Source organism: Prionailurus bengalensis, chromosome D1, assembly GCF_016509475.1.
Source record: "Prionailurus bengalensis isolate Pbe53 chromosome D1, Fcat_Pben_1.1_paternal_pri, whole genome shotgun sequence".
Taxonomy (NCBI): domain Eukaryota; kingdom Metazoa; phylum Chordata; class Mammalia; order Carnivora; family Felidae; genus Prionailurus; species Prionailurus bengalensis.
Window position 1 is genome coordinate 105,503,422 of NC_057346.1, and position 27,360 is coordinate 105,530,781.

The 27,360-nt window shown below is 58.6% G+C and overlaps 2 protein-coding genes across 4 annotated transcripts; one reads left to right on the forward strand and one right to left on the reverse strand.

Moving 5' to 3' along the window:
- The first annotated feature begins 906 nt into the window (after window positions 1-906).
- On the forward strand, window positions 907-13,188 carry TMEM132A (transmembrane protein 132A). 2 transcript variants are annotated; one of them, XM_043581275.1, is made up of 11 exons: window positions 907-1,095; window positions 3,493-3,707; window positions 3,931-4,149; window positions 5,135-5,466; window positions 6,752-6,901; window positions 8,161-8,359; window positions 8,445-8,588; window positions 9,682-9,884; window positions 10,667-10,946; window positions 11,307-11,498; window positions 11,910-13,188. In XM_043581275.1, exons 1-11 carry the CDS (start codon window positions 996-998, stop codon window positions 12,933-12,935), a joined length of 3,060 nt encoding a protein of 1,019 aa, XP_043437210.1. In that variant the 5' UTR covers window positions 907-995; the 3' UTR covers window positions 12,936-13,188. The 2 variants fall into 2 exon arrangements, with proteins under 2 accessions (XP_043437210.1, XP_043437211.1); XM_043581276.1 differs by having other exon boundaries at window positions 8,164-8,359.
- On the reverse strand, window positions 13,106-26,474 carry SLC15A3 (solute carrier family 15 member 3). Of its 2 annotated transcripts, none has more exons than XM_043581277.1 (8): window positions 25,875-26,474; window positions 22,408-22,700; window positions 20,396-20,543; window positions 18,625-18,735; window positions 17,755-17,923; window positions 15,257-15,415; window positions 13,866-14,021; window positions 13,106-13,411 (listed from the first exon to the last, which is right to left on the reverse strand). In XM_043581277.1, the coding sequence occupies exons 1-8, from the start codon at window positions 26,412-26,414 to the stop codon at window positions 13,257-13,259; spliced, it is 1,731 nt and encodes a 576-aa protein (XP_043437212.1). In that variant the 5' UTR covers window positions 26,415-26,474; the 3' UTR covers window positions 13,106-13,256. The 2 variants fall into 2 exon arrangements, with proteins under 2 accessions (XP_043437212.1, XP_043437213.1); XM_043581278.1 differs by having other exon boundaries at window positions 22,408-22,697; window positions 25,875-26,473.
- Window positions 26,475-27,360: the final 886 nt, after the last annotated feature.

Genomic DNA, 27,360 nt, shown 5'->3' on the forward strand with positions numbered 1-27,360 from the left:
GATACCCCTTCCCCCACTGAGTGTAAGAATAGGAAAGGCTGGTGGGCTGGCAGCCAGGAGATTTGCCTGTCCTCCCTCCTCCCCTCATCAGATAGGATTTTCCTGCACTATGGTTCTCAACCTGGCCTATGTTAGAGCAGTTGTTTTGTAGAGGGTTACAGGCATGTCGTTTCTGCCCCCCCCCCCCCTCCCCAGTTTCTTAAACTGCCCGGGAGATGCTAATGTGCAGCCAGGTGCTCTGGTCTGGACCTCTCCTAACTGCCTGGCAGGCAAGGCTGGGCCAGGAGGCCAGGACCTGGGAGGAAGGACTTCCCTCAGGAGCAGAGGGGCCCTCGCCCTTCCTGAGGCCCACAGACCCCTCCCAGAGCTGGGGCTAGGCAGGAAACTCCAGCTGTCCGCCCCTGAGAACTTCTTCCACAGGAGTGGTCCAGGGCTCTAGCAGCGAAGGCCCAGGTGATGGTCACCTGGGCCTTGTTGGCCCCTCTCTCCCCCTTTCCACCCTTGCAGCTCAGTTCCGCACATCCCTGAATTCCTGATTCAGGTGTGGATGCCTCTACAGGTGAGTTGCTTGTGGGGCGGGCGTGAAGCAGAGGAAGTGGCCGTTTCCCCCACGGGCAGGAGCTTCCGAGAGGGAGCGACCCGAACGCCTCGAGTCCCTCTCGGTAGCGGCGGGTCAGCCCCTGTGGCTCCGTCCCCCAGGGAAGCGGCCTTCTCCCCGACCTGGTGCACGGGGGCGCTCGGGGCTTGGGGATCCGTAGGGCACTAGGACCCGGCGGGGCGGAGGGGCAGCCCGTGTGCCGCGCTCGCTCCCTCCCACCCTGCTGCTCCAGCTCCCGCTCCATTGTCTGGGAGCTGCGGCCGCGGGCGGGCGGCCGGGCGGGCGGCGGCGGGGACCCAGCCGGCCGGGTCGGGGCGGCGCGGAGCGGGCGCGGGAGATGCCGGGCGGGCGGGGGCCACCTGAGCCGCCCGCCTAGTCCCCGCCCTCCACGGGACGGATGTGCGCCGGGATGGCGGGGCGCGCGGCAGCTGCTCCCCGGGGGCCCGGCGGCCCCTGGCTCTGCCTCCTGGTGGCCCTGGCCCTGGACGTCGTGAGAGGTCAGCGGGAGGGGAGGGGCGGGGCGAGGGGCGGCCGGGGCCGGACTGGAGGGATGCGGCGAGCCCGGAGCTGCGGGTTCCCGGACTGAGCCCCGAGCGGGGTCGCCCCACTTTGTGCCCTGAGGGCTGGAGGTCTCACCCCCAGGATCTTGCCCCCCAGCCGCGCTCCTCTGTGGCTTCCCGCACTCGCGGAACCCGGCAACTCTTCCTGACCCGGGATCGGCCGGGCCCCGGGCGCTCACCGCCAGCCCTCCCACCCCCGCCGGGTCCCCGCACCTTCCGCGAGCTCCCCTGCCGCCCGGGCTTTTAACCCGGCTGCCCCTGACCCAGGCGCGCCGGCTCCCTAATCTGCGGTGCCCACGGCTGCACCCCAGTGGCTCCTACCCTCCTCCCCCCGCCACCAACCCAGCCCCCACGGGAACGGGGAGCAGCCCCTATGCCTGGGACCTGCGAGGTGCGCAGCCGCCCTCCCCTTGCCCCAAAGAGCAAGCTGACCTTGGAGTCTCCAGGGATTGCCCCATCCGTGCCTTCCTGAATCCTGCGGCGATCCCTATCACTGGAGGAAGGAGCAGCGACTCTCCTGTGCCCGGGGTTGGGGTGGGGGGGGGGGGGGGGGTCAGACTGCCCTTGGCAGGGCTGTGGCTGCTAGGTGGATGACACCACAGAAGGGTGGGGGAGGGATAGTGAGGCATTCTCTACCCCCCTCACCCTCCCCGTGAGAGCTGAGCTCTGGGTGCTGGAAGTCCGTGGGTGTCAGGCCACATAGCATCTTATAATTATCCTGGCAGTGAAATAGGAGGAGGACCGGAGGTCAGGGGCTGCCCCCCCCCCCCCCGGAAGCCCTAGTCACTTACCTGTTACACTTGGGGGCAGGACGGCTGCAGCCTCTCAGACACAGGCTCCTTGGTGGGGAGGGTCTTGAGAGAGGTTGAAACCATCTTTCAAGCCCAGGATGGGGCACCGAGGAAGCTGGCTCCGGGGCTGCTTTCAGCCACCTGCTCCCCTCCCCAGGGGACCCAGCAGGAGCCCTAATAACCCCTTCTAAGAGATGAGGAAGGCCTTGTCACATCCATTATTCAGTAGCAATAACCCCTCTCCCCCCAGACAGCACTCCGCACTTTACAAAGCCCTCCCCTCTTCACGGTGTCACTAAATGCTCATTCTACAGGTGAGGAAACTCAGGCTCTGAGATGTTAAATGATGGACCCAAGCTTCACGGAGTCAGAATTAAGATGTACACGCAGTCCTCCAGGCTCCCAGAGCATCATCTCCAGGGAGAGCTGCCCAGCTTGGGGGATTCTGGAATGAGTAGAACAAGTCCCCCTGTGAATAGACAGGAAGACAACTAACTCAGATGAGGCGACTAGCCGGGGAAAGACTGAGGGTACTGGTGAGAGGTCCCGCAATCAAGAAGGGCCTTCCTTAAAGGAGGAGGAAACATTCACCCCGGACTCTAAGGGAGGAGGGAGAGACCCACAGTCCAGGGAGCGCAGCCGGCAGTGGTCACCCTTGCAAGCAGCACAGGGAGCGGAGGTGAGGTATCCCTCTGGGTGTAATGCCTGAGCTCTGACTCCCGGCAACACCTGTCTCCAGCCGGGTGACCCCAGGCAAGTCCCTCGACCTCAGCCTCATCTTCCACACCGGTAACGTGAAAATAATAGTGACAGGGCTTGGGTCTCAGAGTTAGTACACAAACTGAAGAGTTAATATACGTAAAACGTTTTAAATAGTAGTCTGCATGTAGTTAGCGTTCAAAAATATTTATTCTTATTGGGGCTGACTAATAGTCGGTACAAACCCAATATGGTCTCCGGGGTCCTTTGCCCCTCTAGTCATTGAATATTTTGACTCTCTCCCCAGGCTCATGGGCCCCCTCCCCCCCCCCCCATCCCACTTTTGCACTCCAGTACCCAGTACTGGGTACAGAGGCAACCCTTGCAGGGTTGCCATGGTGATGATGGAGGGGAAGGCTGGGTGGATGCCCAGACAAGTCTGGCCAAGGACTCGGGGACAGACAGCATCTCTGCTTCTACAAAGCCCACCTTGTCGCCACCTTTTACTGCGCAGGCCCTGTCTAGGGAGAACTGTACCCTACAGATGCCTCGATATCAGAGGCAAGTAGGTAAGAGGGCAGGAATGAGGGCGAAATGCCGAGAAGGTTCTGCTCAAGGGAGGAAGGTCTGAGTCTATGGAAGGTAGAAGGAGGAATGGTTTGGAAGCTGGCATCCTGTCTGGGATATACCTTCAAATCCTGGCCCTGTCACGTGCTACCTGTGTGAGGCTCTTTGAGCCCCCAGTTTCCTCATCTGTGAAATGGGACAACTGTGCCCCAGAACGGAGCTCAGTTCAGCCCTGCCAGCTCTGGAGCTGTCACCATCCCTATCCCTTCTTCCTCAGTGGACTGTGAACAGGACCCCTTGGATCCTGTCTACCTGCCTGCGGCCCTAGAGCTCCTTGATGCCCCTGAGCACTTCCGGGTGCAGCAGGTGAACCGCTATCCACCTGCCAACTCCTCTCTGGGCTCCAGATCTGAGACCTTCCTGCTCCTGCAGCCGTGGCCCAGGGCCCAGCCACTTCTCCGGGCCTCCTACCCGCCCTTTGAGACGCAGCAGGTAAGGAGACGGCACCAGGGACTCCCCAGCTAAAAGGATTCAGAGCTGAGGGCTGCCGTATGTGGCTCTGGAGTCCCCCCAGCCCCAGCTGTGCTCCCCATCATCCAGAGGCCTGCAAATGCCCTCTCCTGCCAAGCTGGGGCTGGAGGCCTGGCATCCCATCTTTCCAGATCTTGCTTCCCTCAACCCCCTGCTTTGTCGAACACCCTTATTCTCCCTCTAGGTGGTCCCTCCACGGGTCACTGAGCCCCACCAACGGCCAGTGCCGTGGGATGTGCGGGCTGTGTCAGTGGAAGCGGCTGTGACTCCAGCAGAGCCCCACGCCCGCGTCCTCTTCCACCTCAAAGGGCAGGATTGGCCGCCGGGGCCTGGCAGCCTGCCCTGTGCCCGGCTCCACGCCATTCACCCTGCAGGCACTGCTCACCGAGCCTGCCACTTCCAGGTGAGTGGGCGGGCCCTGCCTAAGCTGGCCCGGCCTGCTGTGCCGACCAGAGGACGGCCCTGGGGTAGGGAAGAGAGGGCTTACCACCCCCGGGTGGTGTGGGAGTCACAGACCACCTGACTCCCTTCCTGCTCCCCTAGCTTTCATGGGGACCCTTTGAGAGGGTGGTTTAGGGACCCTTAAGGAAGTCAGTCCGTTGGTGGTGCCTTTGGGCAAGTAACTTAATTTTCTTGGGACGATGCCTACCTCGTGTGGAGCTGGAATAAAGAATGAATGAAATTGGGGCGCCTGGGTGGCGCAGTCGGTTAAGCGTCCGACTTCAGCCAGGTCACGATCTCGCGGTCCGGGAGTTCGAGCCCTGCGTCGGGCTCTGGGCTGATGGCTCAGAGCCTGGAGCCTGTTTCTGATTCTGTGTCTCCCTCTCTCTCTGCCCCTCCCCCGTTCATGCTCTGTCTCTCTCTGTCCCAAAAATAAATAAACGTTGAAAAAAAAAAAAAATTAAAAAAAAAAAAGAAAAGAATGAATGAAATGAAATGAACGCAAGAATAGCTTTTAGCCCAGCTCCTGGCACAGTGTGATCACCCAGCAAGTGTTCACACTGTTGTTAATATCACTTTTATAATGGCAACTTCCACTGTTTTGGGGGTCTAGCACAGGGATCCACTGGAAAGAGGTATTTTGAGGGCTTTGGGATTCTTAGAAGGCTGGGGTGTAGTCAGGGTGGTCCCAGGGCGTAATTAGGGGGGAGGCATTGGGATTGGCTCGCTTTGGAATGAGGCTGTTCCCACAGGCAGAAGCGTGACTCTTGGATGAGTTCCGAGACCGGGCCCCAGTCACGTGACTGGTTGGCTGTGTCACTGTGGCCGCTGCTGGTCCTGCAGCAGGAGGACCCCTCCAGCTCTGCATCTCCTATCGTGGATGCTGGGACTCGCCCCCCCCCCCCCCGCCCTCGCCATGCCAACCGTTGGCTGTCGTGTGTTTGCAGCCATCCCTAGGCGCCTGCGTGGTGGAGCTGGAGTTTCCCTCCCACTGGTTCTCCCAGGGCTCCAGCACGCGGGCCGAGCTGGCCTACACGCTGGAGCCCGCAGCTGAGGGCTCTGGGGGCTGTGGCCCCGGTGGGGAGGAGGACGCCAGGGAGCAGGCTCTTCCGGTGGGCAGCGTGGAGCTGCGCCCCGCGGACCCCCCGCGCTACCAGGAGGTGCCCCTGGATGAGGCGGTGACTCTGCGGGTGCCCGACGTGCCCGTGCGGCCCGGCCAGCTCTTCAGTGCCACCCTCCTGCTCCGGCACAACTTCACAGCCAGTGTCCTGACCCTGCGGTGAGAACGGGGCTCCTGGGGTGGGCTGGAGGCAGGGGCACCTTCTCCTTCTGGGGTCCTTACTGGAACCTTTGATCTCTGCAAACACGAGCCCACCAAAACCCCTCCAGGCCAAGAGCCGTGACTGTCCTGGCAGCAGGCAGGACCCAGCAGTGGGCACAGCCCTGAACTTAGAGTCAGAATAAGAAGTTCCCCTTCCCCTGTCACCTCCTTGAGACTCCTTGTCCAGTGGGGCTGATGTTGCCTTCTTCACAGGGCAGCTGTGAGGGCTTTAGGGAGGGAAAACAGGAGACGACTTGGAAACTGGAAAGTGCGGTGCCTGGGGGTGGTTAACGCTCTAATGGGATGTTTGCCCCAGTCACATTCATCTGCATGTTCTCCTGCCTGCCCCTCACCTTTGGACAGAGCCTGCTCCTCCCCCACAGAAAGGCTCTCCTTTTTGTGTCCCCTTCTACAGGAAGTTCCCCAAAGTAGCCCCCCCACCCCAATTCCACTGATGAGGATTTGCAGAGTATGACGTGCCTCTCTCTCATATTTGGGTTTGTGTGTGTCCTGTCCCTGTGCGTCTCCCAAGTGCCTGTCCCGTCCCCGTCTGTCACACTGTCCTGTGCTCACTTGCACACTCGTTAGATCTTTCGTAGACACTTAAAAAATATGCGAGCCCTGTGTCTCCACTCTGGAGCTACAGAGAGTAGCAAGGCCTGGTCCCCACCTGGCACTAAGGGGACCAACGGGTAGGGAAGGGAGCTGTACGGCATGCGCTGGGGAATATGCTCTGGTGGAGGCACAAGGCGCGGTGGGGGCCTGCATTAGGAGCGGAGCAAGGGAGAAATCCATCCTGCCCCCAGAAGAGCTTCCTAAAGGAAACTCTTCGAGTTGCTGGAGGCTTGAAGAACGAGCAGAGGCAGAAGGCTGAACGCACCGCCTGAGCAAAGACTCGGGCATAAATGGGCTGTGCGTGGGGGAAGAACTTTCGGTGTAGCCGGGGCAGGGTGACAGAGATGTTACAGGCCAAGACGAAACCAGAGCAGATCCTGGAGGGCCTCGATGCCGGGATTAGACTTGACGCTGGGGGCAGCGGGTCTTTGGGTGCCGGGGAGAGCTGTGTGGCATGACGCGCATCGAGATGGGGTCCTTGTGGATGGGAGGATGGTGAGCAGGAGGTTCCGATGGGAGTCAGGGAGGCCAGACAGGAGGCCGGTGCCTGGAGCCCCTTGAGTTGCTCCTCGTTCGGTCCATAGTCTGGCACCCGCCTCGACACACTGGGCCTGCGTCCTCTCCCCAGGATCAAGGTGAAGAAGGGGCTGCACGTGACGGCTGCCCGCCCCGCCCAGCCCAGCCTGTGGACTGCCAAGCTGGACCGCTTCAAGGCCTCCAAGCACCACACGACTCTCATCACCTGCCACCGTGCCGGGCCCACGGGGCCAGACTCCAGGTGGGCAACTCCCTCCCCGGAGGAGCAGGGGAAGGAGTGAGCGGGTTTCTGGGGCCCAAGGGAAGGGGGCTGCCACGCCGCCTCCGTAGCCCCACGGGAGCAAGCACAGAACAGACTCCTTCAAGGAAGCAGCACAAAGCAGACAGTCATTCGTCGAGCTCCTACGTATCCGTGTCTAGCTGCTCCTACCTGCAGGGAGTGTCCGTGAGTCTTAGTCACGTGATGCCAGCCTATCCCGGCCCCTCACAGCCCCTACCCTGCCTCCCGCAACCACCAAGTGGGGCCCTTTTTCTGGGCCATTGATAGTTCCAAAAAAGCTCAGCTGTGGTTAACATGATCTCTGATTTACTCTCTGAGCCTGGGCCGAGGCCGTCAGCATGGTAACACCTGTGTGAGTCCTGGTTCTGACACTTTTGGATGAATAATCACGAGCAAACCAGTTCACTTCCCCCTTTACCACCCCCCACCCAAGCCTCAGGTTCCTCACCTGCAAAATGGGGCTAATAATGCATCCCTCAGGGTTTGTGAACATGAAATAAGATCCTCTATGGCAAGCATCCAGCAAGTGGTTTTTTTGTTTGTTTTTTTAATGTCTTCTTTATTTTTGAGAGAGCACACGCTGGGAGGGGCAGAGAGAGAGGGGAAGAGAGGATCTGAAGTGGGCACTGCGCGGACAGCAGAGAGCCCCACGCAGGGCTCAAGGTCACGAACCGTGAGATCATGACCCGAGCCGAAGTCAGGCGCTCAACCGACCGAGCCACCCAGGCGCCCCAGCAAGTGTTTGATCAAAGGAAGCTGTGAGGGTTATTATTCAGGGGGTCGAGTGCCGATCCTGGGGCTTCGAAGTGACTCTTCCTGCTTGGTAGAAATTGACACAGGTGCTGTTGCCACCTGAATGGCCATGGAAAGCAGAAGTCTGAGTGGAGAGGGCCTAGGAAGGCAGGAGAGCAAGCAAGCTTTCCAGGGGGGTGGTGAAGTGATTATACGGACCTTCCAGAAGCCAAGAGCATGTAAGAGCTTGGGCCCTGGAGCCAGGATGCTTGAGTTTAATCCCAGCCCTGCCGCCTTTCACTCTGTGACTTTGGGCAAGTTCTAGAACTTCTGTACTTAAGTTTTCTCATCTGTAAATCGGGGATTGTCTTAGGACCCACCTCATGAACATAGCAAGTGCTTACAATAGCGTGTGGCCACTAGCAAGCACTCAGTCTCTCTCTCTCTCTCTCTCTCTCTCTCTCTCTCTCTCTCTCTCTTCTGGCCAGCAGCCCCCTTGAACTATCCGAGTTCCTGTCGGTGGACTTTCTGGTGGAGAATGGCACTAGTGGGGGTGTGGCGGTCACTCGCCCTGTCACATGGCAGCTGGAGTACCCAGGCCAGGCCCCCGAAGCAGAGAAGGACAAAATGGTGTGGGAGATCCTGGTGTCGGAGCGGGACATAAGAGCCCTTGTCCCCCTGGCCAAGGTAAGGAGTCCCCCACCTGTGCTTGGCCAGGCCCGGGGCCAAGTGAGGCAAAGAGGCTGGGGCTAAGCTCCTCCCGCACCCCCAGGCTGAGGAGCTGGTGAACACGGCTCCGTTGACCGGAGAGCCGCAGCGTGTGCCCGTGCGCCTCGTCACTGTGGACGGTGGGGGTGCCCTGGTGGAGGTGACCGAGCACATCGGCTGCGAGTCGGCCAACACACAGGTCCTGCAGGTGAGTGGCACATGCCAACCCCGTGTGAGCGTGCCCAGTGATGGACCTATGCCTTCCCCACTCAGGTCCCCGAGAGAAGTTTCTTACTGACACCAGAAACCTCAGCAGGGGAACCCCAGATTCAACTTCTTTTGTTCCCACCGCCTCTGTGCACAGTCAGGTGGGAGCTATGTAACCCCAGCAGCCCCAGCTTAGGCACCTTCACGTTCATTACTGCACTGACAGATGAACTGAGCTGGGAGAGCTCAGAGCACTTTGGGGGCGCCTGGCTGGCTCAGTCAGTAGAACACGCGACTCTCGATCCCAGGTTTGTGAATTTTAGCTGCGTTTGATGTAAAGCCCACTTAAAAGAGTATATACCTTGAGATCAACAGATTTTAGTTTGAAAGCCATGTTTGTTATCAGTTAGCTGTGTGATCGGTTAGCTGTGTGATCGTGGACAAGTCTCTTAACCTCTCTGAGCCTCGGTTTTCTAAGCTTTAAAACGGGAATATGTTATTCTGCTGCAAGAATTAAAAGCATCAGTGATGATTATTAGAGCCTGGTAACGATCCATGAGGTAAAAAGACAAAAAGGGGAGGGTGACTTTCCACACTTTGAAGTTCAAAGAGGAGAAGCCCAGAGCCCGTGTTTCCTAACTCCTTGCTGCCTGCCTGGAAGAGGCGTCTTGCCATTTATGACGCCGCTTTGCCCCTGTGCGCGGTTCCTTCCTGAGGGCTCTGGGGTGGGTAGGTCTGGCCTGGCTCTCTGCCTGCCTTCCTGTGGTGGGTTGCCAGGTGGCTCCAGCAGGAAAGCCAGAGGCACTAATGAGGAGCCAAATCTGTGGGCTCCAATGCTCCTCGGCCAGGAGAAAGACTTTGTTATATGCGGATAGCCAGTTTCCCCAGCTGAACCCCCGGGGTGAACTTGGGGGATGGCTGGTTCCTCCAGAGCGGATCTTGACTGCATGGCGAAATCTTCGTAATCTTAAAACATGCCAGTGACATGCATCACGAATTTCAGCCCTGCCCCTTCTCACCGCGAGGGGTCAGGGCAGCCCTCTCTGGTCCACACCTGTCTTCCACGGCCTAGCCCAGCTCCTGCCCTCCCGTAGGTGTCCGAGACCTGCGACGCTGTGTTTGTGGCTGGCAAAGAGAGCCAAGGCGCTCGCGGGGTGCGGGTGGACTTCTGGTGGCGCCGGCTGCGGGCCTCGCTGCGGCTGACAGTATGGGCCCCGCTGCTGCCCCTGCGCATCGAGCTCACCGACACCACCCTGGAGCAGGTCCGAGGCTGGAGGGTCCCCGGCCCAGCCGAAGGGTGAGTGGAGGCCTTGGCGAAGTCGCTCTGGGACCGAGAGGGGTTGCAGGGAATGTGGCCTTGGTCCCATGCACCAGGGCGGGGGGGGGGGGGGGGGGGGGTGGTCTAAAAAACTACCCGGTTGCTTCCGGTTCCTCCTACCCACCCGCCTTTCACCACCCAGCCTCTGACCACTTCATTTGTAGTTGCAGACCTCCACCCTCCCTGCCTCCCTCTCCCCCTTCCACGCCTCACTTCTCTGAAGTATTTATCACTTTCTAATGACTGTAGAACCTTGTTCATCTGTTTGCGGTCTGTCCACCCCCTTCACGCTCCTCCCCGCGACTGTTAAGACTTGAAGGCAAAGGTTTTTGTCTAGCCCGTTCACTGTTGTGTCCTCAAAGCCTGAGATGGCCCCTAGCTCGGTGAATACTGAGAGTCCCGCCAGAGCCAAAGGTGAGGCTCCTCCTCGCCTCCCCAGGAACCAAGAGTTCCAGTTAGGAGCAAGAGGGCAAGAGTGGCTTGATGGACAGGCACAGGCACCAGTTAGGAACGGGGTTGTGGCGCCTCGCCAGCGGGTGAAGTGTGGCTGTGCTCGAAGAATGGTGCCACCAGTGTGTGTGTGTGTGTGTGTGTGTGTGTGTGTCTCTCTCTCGCTCTCGCTCTCGCTCTCGCTCTCGCTCTCGCTCTCGCTCTCGCTCTCGCTCTCGCTCTCGCTCTCGCTCTCCAGTGGGCGGGGCCCTCAGAGGCTGGGGGCGGAGCCCGAGCTGACGCCCCGCCCCCGGGCCCTCCCCTCCCTACAGGGTGCCGGAGCCCGACGTTCCCGCGGTTGCAGAGGAGGCGGAGCGGCGCGCCCGAGGCTGCCGCCTGCAGTACCAACGCGCAGGCGTGCGCTTCCTTGTCCCCTTTGCGGCCCATCCGCTGGACGGCGGCCGCCGCCTCACCCACCTGCTCGGCCCCGATTGGCTGCTGGACGTGTCCCACCTCGTGGCGCCGCACGCGCGCGTGCAGGACCCGCGTGTAGCCTCACTGGAGGGCGGACGCGTCCTGGTGGGCCGGGAGCCCGGTGTCACCTCCATCGAGGTGAGCAGACCCCCTGGCGAGGGTGGAGGTGGTCCCGGGAGTGTTCGTGGGCAGGTATGAGCCCAGTGGGATTGGGGGCTGGGGGAGAATAGGGTGGCCCTGTAATGGGGGATATCCTCCAAGAATGAAGGGCTGGGGGTGGGTATGTGGGGGCCAGGTCTTGGAGGAGGAGGAAACTGTCCCTGGGCATGGGATTGGGGTCCAGGTATGTATAGGGCATATGGGGTGCAAAGGGTGGGGAGAAGCAGCCCGTGCAGATGCTGGGCCCAGGGCGGAGGGCCCAGGGAGGACCCTCCCGTTGACTCAGACCTGTCCGTATACCTACCACCCCCCCAACTTGTAGCTCCCTCTCACCCTCAGGTGCGTTCCCCACTGTCTGACTCCATCCTGGGGGAGCAGGCACTGGCCGTGACGGATGACAAGGTCTCGGTGCTGGAGCTGCGGGTGCAGCCGGTGATGGGCCTCTCACTGGCCCTGAGCCGAGGCACTGCCCACCCCGGGGAGGTCACAGCCACGTGCTGGGCACAGTCAGCCTTTCCCGCCCCAAAGCAGGTGACAGCTGGGGGTCAGGGGGATGAGGTCAACATCTCCAGATGGGGGCTAATGACAGGGAGGTGGGAGGTACCTGGACCCCTCACCTTAGCATTTTCAGAATGAGGTCTGACTGCCCTATAAGCCAGTGAGCTCTCTGCAGCTGGAGGTGACCAAGCAGTGGCTGGCTGGAGTGTGGCAGTGGGAGGTTGATTAGATGGCTCTGAGGACCCTCCCGATGACTCAGACCCCAGGGCTGAGTGGCAGACAGGTGATTGACGCACGTCCCCTCTCTCCCTGTGTTTTGTCCATTTGCCTGTGTCTGTTTTCTCTCTGATCTCTCCTCCGTGTGGCCTGTCTCTGTGGGAGTGGTCTCTGTGTGCATGCGTGCGTGCCCTCGCATGTCTCTGCCTGTGTCCGTGTGCCCCACAGGAGGTGGCCCTCTCCCTTTGGCTGTCCTTCTCTGACCGCACCCTGGCCCCCGCTGAGCTCTACGACCACCATGACCTGGGACTGTCTGTCTCAGCTGAGGAGCCCGGTGCCATCCTGCCAGCCGAGGAGCGGGGCGCCCTGCTCGGGGTGGTGGTGAGTGGGGCGGGTGTCGAGGGGCTGCCCCTGCACGTGGCTCTGCACCCGCCGGAGCCCTGCCGCCGGGGCCGCCACCGTGTGCCGCTGGCCTCCGGCACCGCCTGGCTGGGGCTGCCCCCTGCTCCCACCCTGGCCCCCGCCCTCCCATCCAGCCCTGCCCGGAGCTCTCCAGCCACGGAGGCCAGCACGGGCCGTAAACGATGGGAGGCGGGCGGTGTTGGGGACAGGGGGGGCGTGAGGGGCAAGTTTGAGCCAGCAGAGGAGGAGGCCGGAGGGGAGGAGGAGGAGGAGGAAGCGGAGGAGATGGTCCCCGCCCCTCAGCGGGTCACCGACCTAGAGCTGGGCATGTACGCTCTGCTGGGCATCTTCTGTCTGGCCATCCTCATCTTCCTGGTCAACGGTGTGGTCTTCGTGCTGCGCTACCAGCGCAAGGAGCCCCCCGACGGCGCCACCGACCCCGCCTCCCCCCAGCCCCACAACTGGGTCTGGCTGGGCACCGACCAGGAGGAACTGAGCCGCCAGCTGGACCGGCAGTCCCCCGGCCTGCCCAAGGGGGAGGGGGGCTGCCCCTGCGAGAGTGGGGGAGGAGGGGAGGCCCTGACCCTGGCCCAGGCCCCCGCCGGGGCCACCGCCGGCTCCTCGAGCACCCTGGCCCGGAAGGAAGCCGGGGGGCGGCGGAAGCGCGTGGAGTTTGTGACGTTTGCGCCAGCCCCCCCAGCCCAGCCGCCTGAGGAGCCCGTGGGGGCTCCTGCCGTGCAGTCCATCCTGGTGGCCGGCGAGGAGGACATCCGCTGGGTATGTGAGGACATGGGACTGAAGGACCCCGAGGAGCTGCGCAGCTACATGGAGAGGATCCGGGGCAGCTCCTGACCCCTCCCCGCCTGCCCGGCCTGCCCGGCCCAGCACCATCGGCCGCCAGCCCCGGCAGCCTCCTGCCCACCCTCTGGTGCTCGCTGATCCAAGTCCCCCGCCTGGTCACTCGAATGGACTCCCACCCAGGCCCCCTCTGCCCTGCCCCCCCCCCCCATCATGGACCATGCTCGTGAGGAAGGGCTTATGCCCCTTATTTATGGGAACCATTTCATCCTAATGTCGGGTACAGAATAAACTCAAGGAACCCCCACCTGGGACTGCTGCTGTCTGTGTCCTGGGGAGAGAAGCGAGGGGTCGGGGGGGAGGGGGGCAGTGTGCTCAGCCCCTATCCCTGCTGGGACAGCTTTGAGAGACGTGGCCCTGAGCTGCCCTCTCGTAGCGACCAGCGATCCAGATAAACAGGAGGGCCGTGGCGGCCTGAATGCTGGCCAGGAGGAAAAAGTAGAGGTCCATTCGGCAATTGTTGATGTTCCCTGGGGAAAAGGAGGGGTTGGCATTTGGGTTGAGTCGGGCAGGGCTCCCCTGGGACTGGCCGCTGAGAAGGTGTGGGCAGTGGGCTGGCAGACAGCCCTCTAGCATCTGGCCTGTTTCCTGTGGCTTCTGTAACTCCCTGGTCGCTAGCTATTCTTTACGGGGCTTCAAACACCAACACCACAGGGAAAGGTGGCCCTTCAGCCAGAATGACAGACTTCCAGATGCAGGAAGGAGCCTTGGAGGCCTGCTGAGTACACGGGTTCCTTTTTGACAGTTAGGGAAACTGAGGCCCAACGTGGGGAAGCCACATTGTGGGCGACTGGCCAAGTCTGGGCTAGAACCCGGTTCTCCCGAGTCTGGCCTGCGAATTTTCATTCTGCCCGGGGTCAAGGCACTTAGCAGCTGCCACGACCCTTCTGAGCCTCCCACCCCCAGGGAGGGCCCCACACTCACCGAAGTCCTTGGGGCAGTACAGCCAGCCCCCTGGCAGTGACAGGAGTGCCACGAGGCTGGAGCCCAAGAGTGAGCCCACTCCTGACAGGCAGAAGAAGATGCCCATGATGGCACCCTGCATGGAGCGAGGAGCCTCCGAGTAGGCAAACTCCAGGCCTGCAGAGTTGGGGGGGTGGGATCAGGCCGGTGCAGAGGCAGAGACGGGGTCCGAGGCCCCCGGCCCACACTCAACAAGCCCCACCCTGGCCTCCCTGGCAGGACCGCCCACTACGTGGCTAGGACGACACCCATGCACCACCGACCCCTTGCCTCCGCCCTGCACTTCTGTTCCCCTCCACCTGGACGCCCCCACATTGCTCTGTCTCCGCTCCTCCTCTTCCCTCTGCCCTGGACCAAACTGCGGACGCGGTTATTTCCTGCCCAGCCTCTGCAAACGCCTCTTAAACTCCCCTGCCTCCTGCCTTCCTCCTCACACACTCAGATGGGTCTAAAACACGTCTAATGGGATCCTTTCCCTGCCAAAGTCTCCTACACTGGGGGGGGGGGGGGGTGAGACTATGGCCCCCAGGAGAAACTTCAACATCCAGGTTTGGCCCTGCACCTGCCAGCCTTCCGGACACTCCCCACAAAGCTCAGCTCTTTGCCAATGCTGTTCCCCTGCCTGTGACCTCCTTCCTGCCACCTGCTGAGTCCTGCCCCCGCTGCCCACCTGCCTCCTCCCCACCTCGTCCCCGGGCTTTCCCAACACCCTAGAGTCCCTTCCACAGTCCTCCACTGGGTTTACCGTCTGAGTGATGCCTCCCAATTCTGAGTCCCCCCGAGCCTAGCCCTGGCCGGCAGCTGAGTAAGCTGCTCCCTGGCTGAGTGAAGAGCCCACGCCCACCCTACGGCTCTGGCTCACAGCCCGGCCGGGGAGACAAACACGTGCTGCCTTTCTGACAACGCAGCACCCCGTGTGCCGGGACAGACATTGGCAACAGGAGGAGAGAACGACTCCCTCTGCCCGGGGGCCTCGGAAAAGGCCATACGGAGAAACTGGCATTTAGGCTCAGAAGGGAAGGGGAAATTGTTGTTCACTGTGAACCTGAGGCAGAGGGAACAGCACATGCACAGACCCGGGGGATGAGGAACACGGCACCAGGGACTGTGTGGGAAGTCCTTACGGGAGCGTCTTAATCCCCTCCAAATCTGCAGTGCCCATCATGGTGCCCAGCACAAACCAGATGCTGGGAAGTCCCCACTGGGTGAAGGCAGCCCCACTTAGGGAACCTGGCCTTCCTCCACCCGCACGAACCCGAGAAGCTGTGGCCGTGAGGCCGCTGACTTGGCTCGAGGCGGCACCAGGCAGAGCCCGTCACTGGTGCAAGAGCAGGGGGAGGGGTCCAGCGTACCTGGGATACTGGCAAAAATCTCACTGATCCCGATGAGCAGGTACTGAGGGACCTGCCACCAGATGGACAGAGGTGCTGCATAGTACACATTCTTCCCGATCTGCTGGGACACCGTCTCGTTCCGATGGATGTACTGTAAACGCTCCATCTCTAGGCCTCCTGGAGTTGGGGGAAGGGGGGGACTGGAGTCAGGCCCACTGTGGGCAGCTTAGCCCATGGCAGAGCTTGGCATGTAGTAGGTATTCACTAGGTAGCCGAAGACTGAGCAGCAGGTAAGGAAGAGAATACTGGCCCGGGGGCAGGGTGGAGGTCCCAGATCTGAGTTTCAACCCTTTGATTTTTGCCTTGGCTGCTAGGAAGCTCAGATGAGGTTTTGTAGTCATTCACAGGGACAACTTGCATTAATTGAGAGCCTGTTATGTGCTAGGCATAATCCAGTGAAGAAATGAGCAGAAGTCATGAATAGACACTTTTCTAAAGAAGACATCCAGATGGCCAACAGGCACATGAAATGATGCTCAACATCACTCCTCATCGGGGAAATACAAATCAAAACCACACTGAGATATCACCTCACCCTGATCGGAGTGGCTAAAATGAACAAATCAGGAGACTATAGATGCTGGCGAGGATGTGGAGAAATGGGAACCCTCTTGCCCTGTTGGTGGGAATGCAAACTGGTGCAGCCGCTCTGGAAAACAGTGTGGAGGTTCCTCAAAAAATTAAAAATAGATCCACCCTATGACCCAGCAATAGCACTGCTAGGAATTTACCTGAGGGATACAGGAGCGCTGATGCATAGGGGCACTTGTACCCCAACGTTTATAGCAGCACTCTCAACAATAGCCAATTCATGGAAAGAGCCTAAAAGTCCATCAACTGACAAATGGATAAAGAAGTTGGGGTTTATATATACAATGGTATACTACTTGGCAATGAGAAAGAGTGAAATCTGGCCTTTTGTAGCAACATGGATGGAACTGGAGAGTATTATGCTAAGTGAAATAAGTCAGGCAGAGAAAGACAGATACCATATGTTTTCACTCATATGTGGATCCTGAGAAACTCAACAGAAGACCCCGGGGTGAGGAGAACGGGGGGAAAAAAAAGTTACAGAGAGGGAAGGAGGCAAAGCATAAGAGACGCTTAAATACTGAGAATAAACTGAGGGTTGGTGGGGGGTGGGAGGGAGGGGAGGGTGGGTGATGGGCATTGAGGAGGGCACCTGTTGGGATGAGCCCTGGGTGTTGTATGGAAACCAATTTGACAATAAATTTCATATTAAAAAAATAATATGCAGTCTTGCATATGAGATAAAATAAAATTAATTGAAAAATAAAATTTAAAAAAATGAGGTTAAGCACCCAGCCCACAGTTACACAGCTAATGAGTAGTTGGGGCTGGATTTGAGAGCCCCGGTGTGTCTGATTTCGCTGCTGGCCCCGTTTCCGTGCGACCACACGACTCGTGTCCACTTGCAGGATCAAGTGTTACAGAATGGTTTTCTAACCTGGCTTGCAAAGCTTCCTTTTCTCTCCTTCCCCTTCTCTGCTTAGGAGGCAGCTGTGCCATAGTGGAATGAACGCTGGATGTGGTGTTGGGCGACTCAGGTTCCAATCCTGGCCCTGCCACGCTGGCTAGCTGTGTGACCTTGGGCAAACCACGTAAGCTCTCTGAGACCCAGTGCTCACGCGCAAGGAGTGAGAACAAAATTCCCGGGGTTGCTTTGAGGATGAAACGGGACAGGGTGCATTAAAGCACGGAACCGAAAAGAAACGTGGTTTGGTTTTCATCCTTGTTAACACGATACTGTTTATCCAGCTTGAATTCCCCCCTGCCTCCTATCTGTGATCCAGGCACAGTACTGGGGGTTTTACAGGCTTTTTTGAATCCCCAGAACACTCCTGCTAGACTACATTCCGTGAGGGCGGAGCCCCGGTCCTGCACCAGGGCTGAATCCCCATTGTATCCCCATCGAAAAGATGGCACTCACAGACGCTAAGTAACTTCACAACCATTCAGTTTCTAATTGAAGAGGACTCAGGTTTGTGCAGTAGCACAAAAGGCTTCTTGACCATTTTATAAATGGCTGCAAATCCTTTAGAACCGGAGGAAAGAAGAGAATAAATGATAAATTCTTTCTTTTTTTTTTTTTAAGTGGCTGAGTGTCTGCAACATTCATCGAGCCCATTGACTGGGTGTCCATGGGCACCAAATGAAAAAGAAAGAAAGAACCCTGGCTTTAGGGAGCCTACATCCCACTGAACACCTTATTCCCTCTCTTGGCGTGAGTTTCTTCACTAGTCAGGACGAGGGGAGGCTGGACTGGAGGAGGAGGGTCCCCTTCAGCTCACACCCTCTGGGAAGCCAAGATGGCATCCGTGGCAGGAAGGTGTTCTTGGCCCCAGGCCCACGGCTCCAGCATTAGCCCGAAATGGAGCCAGCCTCCCCCGACCCCAGACAAAGGCCAGCTTCCCTCCCGGAGTCCCTCCACTCACCTGCCACAACCACAGAGGCGAAACCAAAGAACATCCCCAGTGCCATCTTCTGCAAGGCCGAGGGCAACAGCTTGCAACGCAGCAGTAAAGGGTCAAGCAAATGATCCTTCACGGGCACCAGGATCAGCACCACCACGACGTTGGCCAAGAGGAGCCAGGCTTCCGGGATCTGGGCAAGAGGGAGCCAAGCAAGGCAGGCTAGCAGAGCAGAAAGGGCTCTGGGCCGGAGTTGGGAGAACTGGCCTCCAGACTGTCCCTGGGTGGGCCAGGGTCGGCCCTCTCCCCTCTCTGAAATGCACATTCCTCAGCCGTGGAAGTCGCTGATGGGGTTAGACCAGGGAGGGCAGATGGGTTCCTCTAAGTCTACCAATGGGGAGCGGCTGCCGGGTACATTCTTGGGCCCAGCATGAAAACATGTCAAGGTTCATCAGTGATGTCTTCCCTGGGCCGGGAACAAAGGTATAGCGGCCAATGTCATTTAGCTGCCAGCTCCTAGGACCTTTGATGAGTCTTTGAGATGCCAAGGAACTGGTTTGGAAAGTCCCAGTAGAAGGCAGATATCTGGGCATCCGGGGGTCCCGGAGAGTGAGGGGACTCAGGATAGAACTGAGGGTCCCTGGCGCGTCTATCTGAGGGCCTGGTGGAGACGGGTGGGAGCAAAGCCGGCCTGAATTCTTCCGAGCAGTTGAGCATCTTGGCAGGATGCCTGGGCTGGGGCACAGCTTTACCCATCCCCCAGGCGCTTTTCCCATTCCCTGAGGACCCCCTGCCCCCTGGGTGTGGAAGCTGCTTCATTTCCTTCTCATCTCAGAGGAGGAGGCACCCAGCGGGGCCTGAAGTGGGGGGCTGGACGCCCACGCGGTCTCTTACCTTGTAGCTGCTGCCCTCGGCTCTCAGAGCCACGGAACTGTTGGACGGGTACTCAGGGAAAATGTTCGGGATGTGGAGGTGAAGACCTTGCAGGACATACGTGGACTGCATCTGCCAAGAGAGGTGGAGGCTTCACCTTCAGGCCGGGAGACTCCCAGCTCCCAGAGGGCCATTCTGCAGCCGAGCTCCCCGCGGTCCCCTCCCCCAGCCTGGGTTGGGGGGAGGGGAGCGGGGGGGCTGACCTCCCTCCCCTCCTTCCTCCTCGGGGAGCCAGGCCCCGTAAGGGAGCTTCCTGCCTTCCTGTGCTCTGCTCCCAGGCCTGTGCGTTGCGTGTGCAGCCTTGTCCCAGAGCCTGGGCACAGCTGGTCCGACTCACATTTGTGTCTCCAGGGCCTGGCACAGAGCGGGCGTGGATAAGTGGTTGTTGACATAGGGAAGATAATGACATGGCTGTCCCCACGGGGAGCTCGCATTTGACACCGAGGCCAGGCTGAGTCCCACAGGCTGACACAGCACAGACGCCGCATAGGCACGAACCCACCAGAATGTCACTGGACACAGGTGCAGGAGCAGGCTCCCGGGGGGCCCCACTGCCCACTGATACCCACAGGTATCACCCCTTTGGTTGCTGTATAACACAGGGGAGTCCGGGACAATCCCACAGGAGGGGCTGGGGAGGGCACTTGGGTCGCTCAGGACCGCAGCTATTTACCTGGTGGTATGTGGGATGTCAATATTCTGACAACCAGTATGACTGACAGCCACGGGCACCTGCACCCCATGTCCTGTCCCATCATGGACACCTTGTCTGTGCCACCCCCAAGTAGCAGGCTGGCCCTGCACAGCCCCCATCTTCTGTAACTCGAAACAAGCTTCTTACAAAGGGGACATGGAAGGCGATGACCTTGTGGTCTGGAGGGTAGAGGCTGGGGTAGGCTGCTGTCCACCCTGTGCGCACACACACACGCACACACACACACACACACACACACACTGCTAACCTTCCCCTCAGGAAATGGTGGGGAGTAGCAGCTCTCTATCCTGGCTGAGTACCAGCATCAGTTTCTTATTCTAGAGACTTCCCCCAGCGATTCTCTTTCAGGGGTCTGGGGTAGGACATGGAATCCGTTTTTTTAAAGCTCTGCAGGTGGTCGTGAGACCACTAGGGTGGGGGATCACTGCTGCCATGTATTCAACCTTCACCCCTAGCTGGCCGTGAGGCATTGAGCAACGGGCACACCTTCTCTGGGCCTCAGATGCCACGGCCGAGAATCTGAATGCTGTAGCGCTGTTACAGCCTCGAAGCCACCTGTTTCACACATGAGGCCCAGACAGATGGGGTGACATTCACGTCATGGGGCCTCAGACCTGTCTCCAGAGTTCCTCATGCTATTAATTATCAGGATGGTGGGCCCGGGTCGGTGGGGGGGGGGGGCGGGGGGGGCACCTGGGCGGTTCAGTCGGTTGAGCATCTGACTTCGGCCCAGGTCATGATCTCGTGGTTTTTGAGTTCGAGCCCCATATCAGGTTTTCTGCTGTCAGCACAGAGCCCACTTCAGATCCTCTGTCCCCACCTCTCTCTCTGCCTCTCTCTCTCTCTCTCTCAAAAATAAACATTTAACAATTATTAAGATGGCTTTGTGCCAGGCCCCACGTAGCCCCAGTTCACTCTGTGAATCCCTGACCCCCTTTTCACATGCTCAGTGAGAGCCGAGCCCAGTCGGGGGACTGGGGAGCCAGTGTCGCCAGGACAAAAGGTCAGGACGCTCACCTGGAAGTACACCATCCAGTAGGGCACCAGGGTCACCATGACGGGCAAGATCTTCACCAGAACCTGGAAGTTGGCCATGTCCTCTTGCGGGGTGGGGCCAGGCTGGGGAGACCTCTGCGCAGGCAGCGTCTGGGTGCCTTGAGAGTCTCTGTGGGGCCACGGCAGCAAATAAAATAGCAACCGTCATCACCACCACCACGGCCATCACTAGCCCCTAATTTAATCTTGCTCCCCTCTCACCAGTGACCATAGCCATCACCTCCAAAATGACCCATCTCCTCCCTCCTCCAGGAGCACCACCTTCTCCATCCTCACCATCCTCACCGCTGCCAACATCCTCACCATTCTCGTCGTTAGGGAGGCGATCGCCCCCCAGAGCCAGCCTCCCGCAGTGTTCACTACACTCCCAGTCACCGTCCTCCCTATTACCTCCTCTCTCGCCCAGGTGGCTGATCAAGACCCATCCCACCCGAGCCGTGGCCCCGTGGTCCTGGAGAAAGTAGACCAGTGACTGTGGCGAGCAGACTCTTGGGGGATTTTTGGCTCGCAGCATCAGTTTTCAGTGGGAAGCAGGGAAGTCCCTGTCCAAGCCTGACTCAGAGAGGCTGGCCCAGGTTTGATACACCCCCCGAAACCCCCTGCTTGCTGTCTCCAAGTCCAGACTCCTCCACAGACAACATTACAGCCCTCTCCCTACTGGATGAGGAGGGAGGGAGCAGAGAGGTAGGGGTGCAAGGGAAGTGATCGGGGAAACAGGATAGATCAACCACTGCTATGACCTTTACCCTTTGCCGCATCCTTTGAAAATTAAAACTTTTCCTTAATGCTTATTTATTTTGGGGGGGGAGGGGCAAAGAGAGAGGGAGACAGAGAACCCGAAGCCAGGTCAGGCTCTGAGCTGTCAGCACAGAGCCTGACACGGGACTCAAACCCACGAACCGCAAGATCTGAGCCTTTGAGATGCCAAAAGGGATAACACCAGTGTGGTCATTTCCAAAGGAGGGCCACCATCACCTTCTCCCCTCCCAGTATGTGATGACACTCTTCCACTAATGGGTGATTAGTTCCCCTGCCCTTGAATCTGGGCCAGCCGTGTGGCTGTGCTGACCAAAAGAATGAGCAGAAGTGATGCTCTGGGATTTCAAGCCTCCTGAAGGACCAACAGCTTCTGCTTCCTTCCCTTTGGAACATTCTCTCTTGGAAAGCTCCCTCCTCTGGCAACCCAGACACCTTGTTGTGGCAAGCTCCAGCCACAGGCGTGAGGCCACATGTCTGTGCTGACACCTCAGAGCCTGGAGCCTGCTTCGGAGTCTGTGCCTCCCTCTCTCTCTCTGTCCCTCCCCCACTTTCTAAAATAAATAAAACGTTAATTTTTTTTTTTTTAATTTTAAAACAAAACCCCGCAGCAATGCACCGGCTTGGAAAAACATGTTCTGCACCTTTCCCGCCTTGATCCTACCCACAGGATCTGTAACTGGCTCCAAGGCCTCCAAGTTGGCTTGGCGAAAGCAGCCAATTAACTTAGGAAGGAGAAGAGCAAAAGGAAGGCATTGTGCATTTGCAAGATCAAGAACCATCCTCCCTGGGATGCCGGCTAGTGGAGTAGGAGCAAGTTTGGCTGATTTCTTAGACGTTCTTATACCTAATGTCAGGGTGGTGTTGTATCCCAAGAGCCTTTGCCGGTACCATCCCCGTCATCACCGCCTCCACTGCCACGGTCGGTCGCCATTGATTCGCTAACACACACCACCATCTCAACCTTCACAGGCACCGTCACCGTCAGGACCATTAACATCCTCTCACTTTCTACAGTTCACCCACGGCAGTATCACCATCCACCACCTTGACCTCCATCACAGCGGGCAGCTCTGGTCCCCGGAGAGCAGGTTGTCATAAAGGGCTACCGCGGGAGGTGGAGCGGAATGTTCTTCCAACTGGACTGCGCCTCCCCAGGAGGAACACCGCCCTTCCCCAGGCTCCGTGGCCCCCTTCGCCACGAGCCCTCTCCTCACCTGGTGGAGTGTCGGTGCCACAGCCGTGGACAGCAGTTTTGGAGAGCAAGTTTAAGCATGGAGGACACTTGGCTGCCTGCGGGGGGCTTGGTGACGAAGATGGGGGTGGCAAAGAGGAAGATGAAGAAGGCCAGGCCCACGCAGCCCACGGTGATGCCGTAGCCCAACAGGAAGTTGACGTTCTGTTGGATAAAGGCCACCACCAGCAGCGACAGCACGGCACCCACGTTGATACTCCAATAAAGCCAGTTGAAGAAGCGGCGACTGGCATGGCGGCCAAGATCCATCACCTGCTGGGCGGGCGTGAGGGTAAGGGCCCAGGAGGTCCAGGGGCACCCCGCCACGATGTGCCTGCGCCCCCTTTCCCACAGAGGCACTTCCTGGGTCAGTGGGTGAACATTCCAGCACTTTCCTACTGCCGGATCACTAAATAGACACTCAATAAATATTTATGCATTGAATGAATAAACCTTTCCCTTGGGAGTCACTTGTTAATGACCAGGACATTTGGCACAGCTGTTTTTTCATGCTCACGGCTCACGGCGCCTTTTTATGTTCACCAAGTAGTGCACACAACAGATGTCTGATGCCACTTTGCTCGTTTCCGGTTGATTTCTCCCTTTGTCTTTGACTAAACAACCTTTATGCGCATCACCTTTATAATCGGAAGAAGGCCAATAAAGATCAGGTCTGTTCCGCATTATTAAATATGATGTACATGTCTTACTGAAAGAACAGTTAAAAGTCTAATTGAGAATCTCCTCTGTAACTTGGAGATGCAGAGTTTTCTATTCTGGCCCATCCCTTCCCCTCGACTTGCTCCCTCTGATATACGGGCAGTCAAACAAGGTTGGCATATCAGCGAAAACAGAGGTGGGCTTGGACACAGCCCCAAGAGAGGGTTCTGGCCTGGTGAGAAAAAAAAAACCAAAAAAAAAAAAAAAAAAAAAAAAACCCCAGGCCCCCCAGCAAGGGCAGAAGGACCGAAAATCTTTACCCAGGATTTGGATCAATCTGCAACAGTCAGGCCCCAGGCCCCCTTCCGGTCTGCTGGCTCGGGTCAGCTGCACTGACTGATCCCACCTCTCCCAGACCCCGGTCCCAGTTCTGACTCTGTAGATCTGGGGCAGGGACCAGGCGTCTGCATTTCTAAAAGGCAGTGAGGACTAGAGGTCAGTTCTCTAGGTGATTCTGTGCACATTACACCCGTCGCCCTTTCAACAAACCGCCACATCTCAAAACCCAAAAAAAAGCTCTCCTTTTTGTCAAGTTTTACTTTCTGTAACTGCGTGGGGGGAAAAAGTAGGTATTTTGTTCCTTTTCCAAATATAAAATTAGAGTCCATAGGGATGCATCCCCTCGGAGGTTCTGAGGGGTCCTCTCGGCAACGGAGAAGGAGGGGCTTGTCCACTCAACGAGAATTTTTGCTGTCGACTTTCAAGCAGAAAATTAAATAAGTCCTATTACGTGCAGCCACTTCCATTTAGTCATTGGAAGTAAATGAATATGACAATTGCAACTCTAATGGGAAGACCAGCAGCCCATTCAGGATATAAATGAGCTCTCCCAAAATGAGCACTTTGTCAAGAATGATGGATGGCCCTTTCTGAAATCAGCAAGGGTGTTCAAACCGCAGCTCCTGGGTATGGCTGTCTGCCAGACGGTGCCAACTTCTCCCACCCACACATCCTTCATCTGACCACCCCCCTAAATTCTGCAGCGGCCCCTTACCGCTCCGATGTACCTACTCCTGTTACCCCCATCCACTCTCCACCGCAGCCAGAGACACTTTTAAAGAACTCAAATCCAGTGAGGTCCACCCCTGCCTGAAACCATTTCAGTGTTTCCAGCCTGTCCTACGTCAGGTTCGGACCCCAGGGGGCAGCCTTCCAGTCTGGCTTTGCCCCACCCAAAGGCCAAGCTCAGAAAACAGGAGAATGTGCGAGAGCAGTTATCACTGTTGATGTCACTGGAGTTCTGCCACCAGGTGGAGGGAGAGACAGGGGGCACTGGATGGCTGAGGCTCTCTGGAGGTCAGTGAGGTCAAGGGCACAGATTAAGGGCCCCTGGCAGTATACTGGATGTCAGTGAAAAAGTACAACGAAGGGAAGAAGAGGGATTCCTATTGGTCGAAGTTGGGGATCTCCTAGTCTGAAGGCAGGTCGACAGCATCCAAGGACTGGACAGGCTGCCCAGGGGGCACTGAGTTCCCCGTCACCAAAGAATCCAAACAGGCCGGATGAGGAAGTCCTTGGCAAGGACACTGGAATTGTGGATGCCAGCTGGATGCAATGATTCTTTTTAAAATGTCACCCTTTATGGTGGTGAATACATACAACGAAAGAACATTTGAAAAACAGACACAATGAGGGAAAAGTACAATTAGCCCAGTGGCCTGATCACTGCTACAGTTTTTTTTCCTGTTTCCCGTTTTAGCTGATTCCTGGTCTTTTTTCCTATGGAAGGGCTGGAAGGCTGCCCTCCGGGCTATAATCACATTCTGCATGCAGTTCTGCCTCGATTTGGCTCACTAACACCATAGCTGGTTGTTTTAATCATATTACATATTACTTAAAATTATTGTCTAACATCCTACTGAGGAAAGCTATGAAAACATAGCCACATGGTTAGGCATTTACTCATTTGTTTAGTAAATATTTACTGAATTTCTCCTATGTGCCATGCTCTGTCCAAAAGCATACAGAGAAACACTCATCAGTTAAAATATTTGCCCCAATGCTCCTGGGTAGTGAGTAGCAGAGCTGGGATCTGGACAAACTGGCTTGAACCAACCTTTGCACTGCTGGTCAGATAGAGGCTTTCTCCTTCCCTAACCACCCCCCCATAACACATAAAGATGGGGCTCATGGGGGCGCCTGGGTGGCTCAGTCTGTTAAGCCTCCCACGCTTGGTTTCTGTTCAGGTCATGAGCTCACAGCTTCATAGGTTCGAGCCCCATAACGGAGGCTGCGCTGACAGCACAGAGCCTGCTTGGGATTCTCTCTCTCCCTCTCTCTCTCTCTGCCCTTCCCCCCCGCCCCCCGCCCCTCAAAATAAATAAATAAACTTAAAAAAAATATGGGGCTCATGGTGGGGCCTGAAGTCCAGCTTCCCACTCTTTGATCTGCTCTCTGTGTGACCTTGGACAGGTGGATCAATATCCCCAAACCTGTGTCCTCACCTGTAAAATGGACACAATAATACCACCTACCTCCGGGATAGTTAAGAGAATTAAAGGAGTTACAACAGTGAAGGTGGCTCCTCGAGAAAAGCAACTAACCGCTACGGCCATCGTGGCCATCGTGACTGTTAGAGTTGGCTCCCCCCGCCCCTCTTCTTTCGAATAAGGAAACCGGGCGCAGAGTGAGGAAGTGGTTTGCCCGAGGTCGCCCCTGGCTCCCGGTCTCAGCCCCCACGAACCCCGCGGGCCCCGCGCGTCGCCTGGGCCTCCGCCCGCCGCCACTCACCTGGTCGGCCCCGAAGGAGGTGAGGTTGCTCCGGATGGAGCTGGCGGCCAGGGCGAGCAGCAGCAGCCCCGAGTAGAGCGTGGGCGCGCAGTACGGGGTGGGCGAGGCGCGCGGGCAGTCCGGCGACGGGCAGGCGGGCCCCAGCGACGACTCGGGCACCTCCCCGCAGAAGGAGCGGCGGCCGTCGAGGAAGGCGGTGGCGGGCAGCAGGCTGGAGGCGGACAGGTAGAGCAGCAGGCTGAGCGCGATGGCGCGGTGGCGGCCCAGGTAGGCGTCGGCCAGCCAGCCGCCCACGGGCGCCAGCAGGTAGGACGCGCCCAGGAAGACGAGCGCCGCGCGGGACGCCTGCTGCCCGTCCCAGTGGAAGCGGGCGCTGTTGAGGTAGAGCACGAGGTTGGCCGAGACGCCGAAGAAGGCGGCGCGCTCCAGCGCCTCCACCAGCAGCACCGCGGCCGCCGCCGTCCGCCGCCACCGTCGGGGCCCCCGCGGCCTGCGCGCCAGCAGCGGCCGGCGCTCCTCCCGGGCGCGCGGCGCGGGCATCCTCCACCTGCGGCCCCGGAACGGGCGGCCCTCCCTTCTCACCCGCTGTGGCTCACCCCCTCTCCCCCTCTGTCTCCCTGACCCCCTCTGCCTGGTTTTCCCCTTGCGGCCTCTGCGGCTACCCGGTCTCTACCTCCCCGTCCCTGACCCTCAACTCTCCCCCTGTCCCCTCCACCCACCCCTGACTCTCCCTCCTTCCTCCCGCGGCTCTTTTTCCCCCTCCTCTCGACCCCTCAGGCCCCCCTGCCGATCCCTTTTCGCCCCACTTCTCCGCCCCTCCCCCTCCTTTCCTGTGGGTCTCCCAGTCGTCGCCCCGTCTGAATTGTCTCCCTTCCCCTTGACACCTGGCGTGTCCTCTGGGGGAGGGGGCCCTCTCACAGGGCTCGCTCTGCCCCCACCGGCCTTGCTGTCTCCTCCACCTCCTCCTTGCCCCCTCCCCCGCTCCTGCCTCCCCTCCTCCTTGGCCCCCTCTGGCTCTGGCTCCCTGCTCCGCTGCCAGCCGCCTCCGACCAGCTTTGTGCTTCTTGAGAAATTCTGGGCTCTCCTCGCTTCCCCTTTCTTTGGCCAGGCTGGGTCACATGGTGCTGTGGGGTGCTTGGGCGAAATGAAAGCCTGGGTCACAGGGTCTCTGCCGGCCTGGCTTTCTAAAAACCTCCCTCCTTCCCCAGACTACTCTTCCCACCCGCACCTCGGGAGCCCGGGAGCCCGGAGGACTCTTTTCCATCTTTCACTTTCGCTTCTTCCCTGGAACCCACTTTGGCTGCATCCTCTTTCAATCACTATCCAGAGCTGCAGTGAGGGAACTACCAAGGCCATTTGCATCATGTGGTCCCCACCCCCGCCCCCGCCCACTTTACAGATGCAGAGGCCGAGGCCCAGAGGGAGGACCTGTAGGCAGGGAGGGTGGGGATTACCGGCTCCCGCTAACTGAACCAAGGGTGAACCA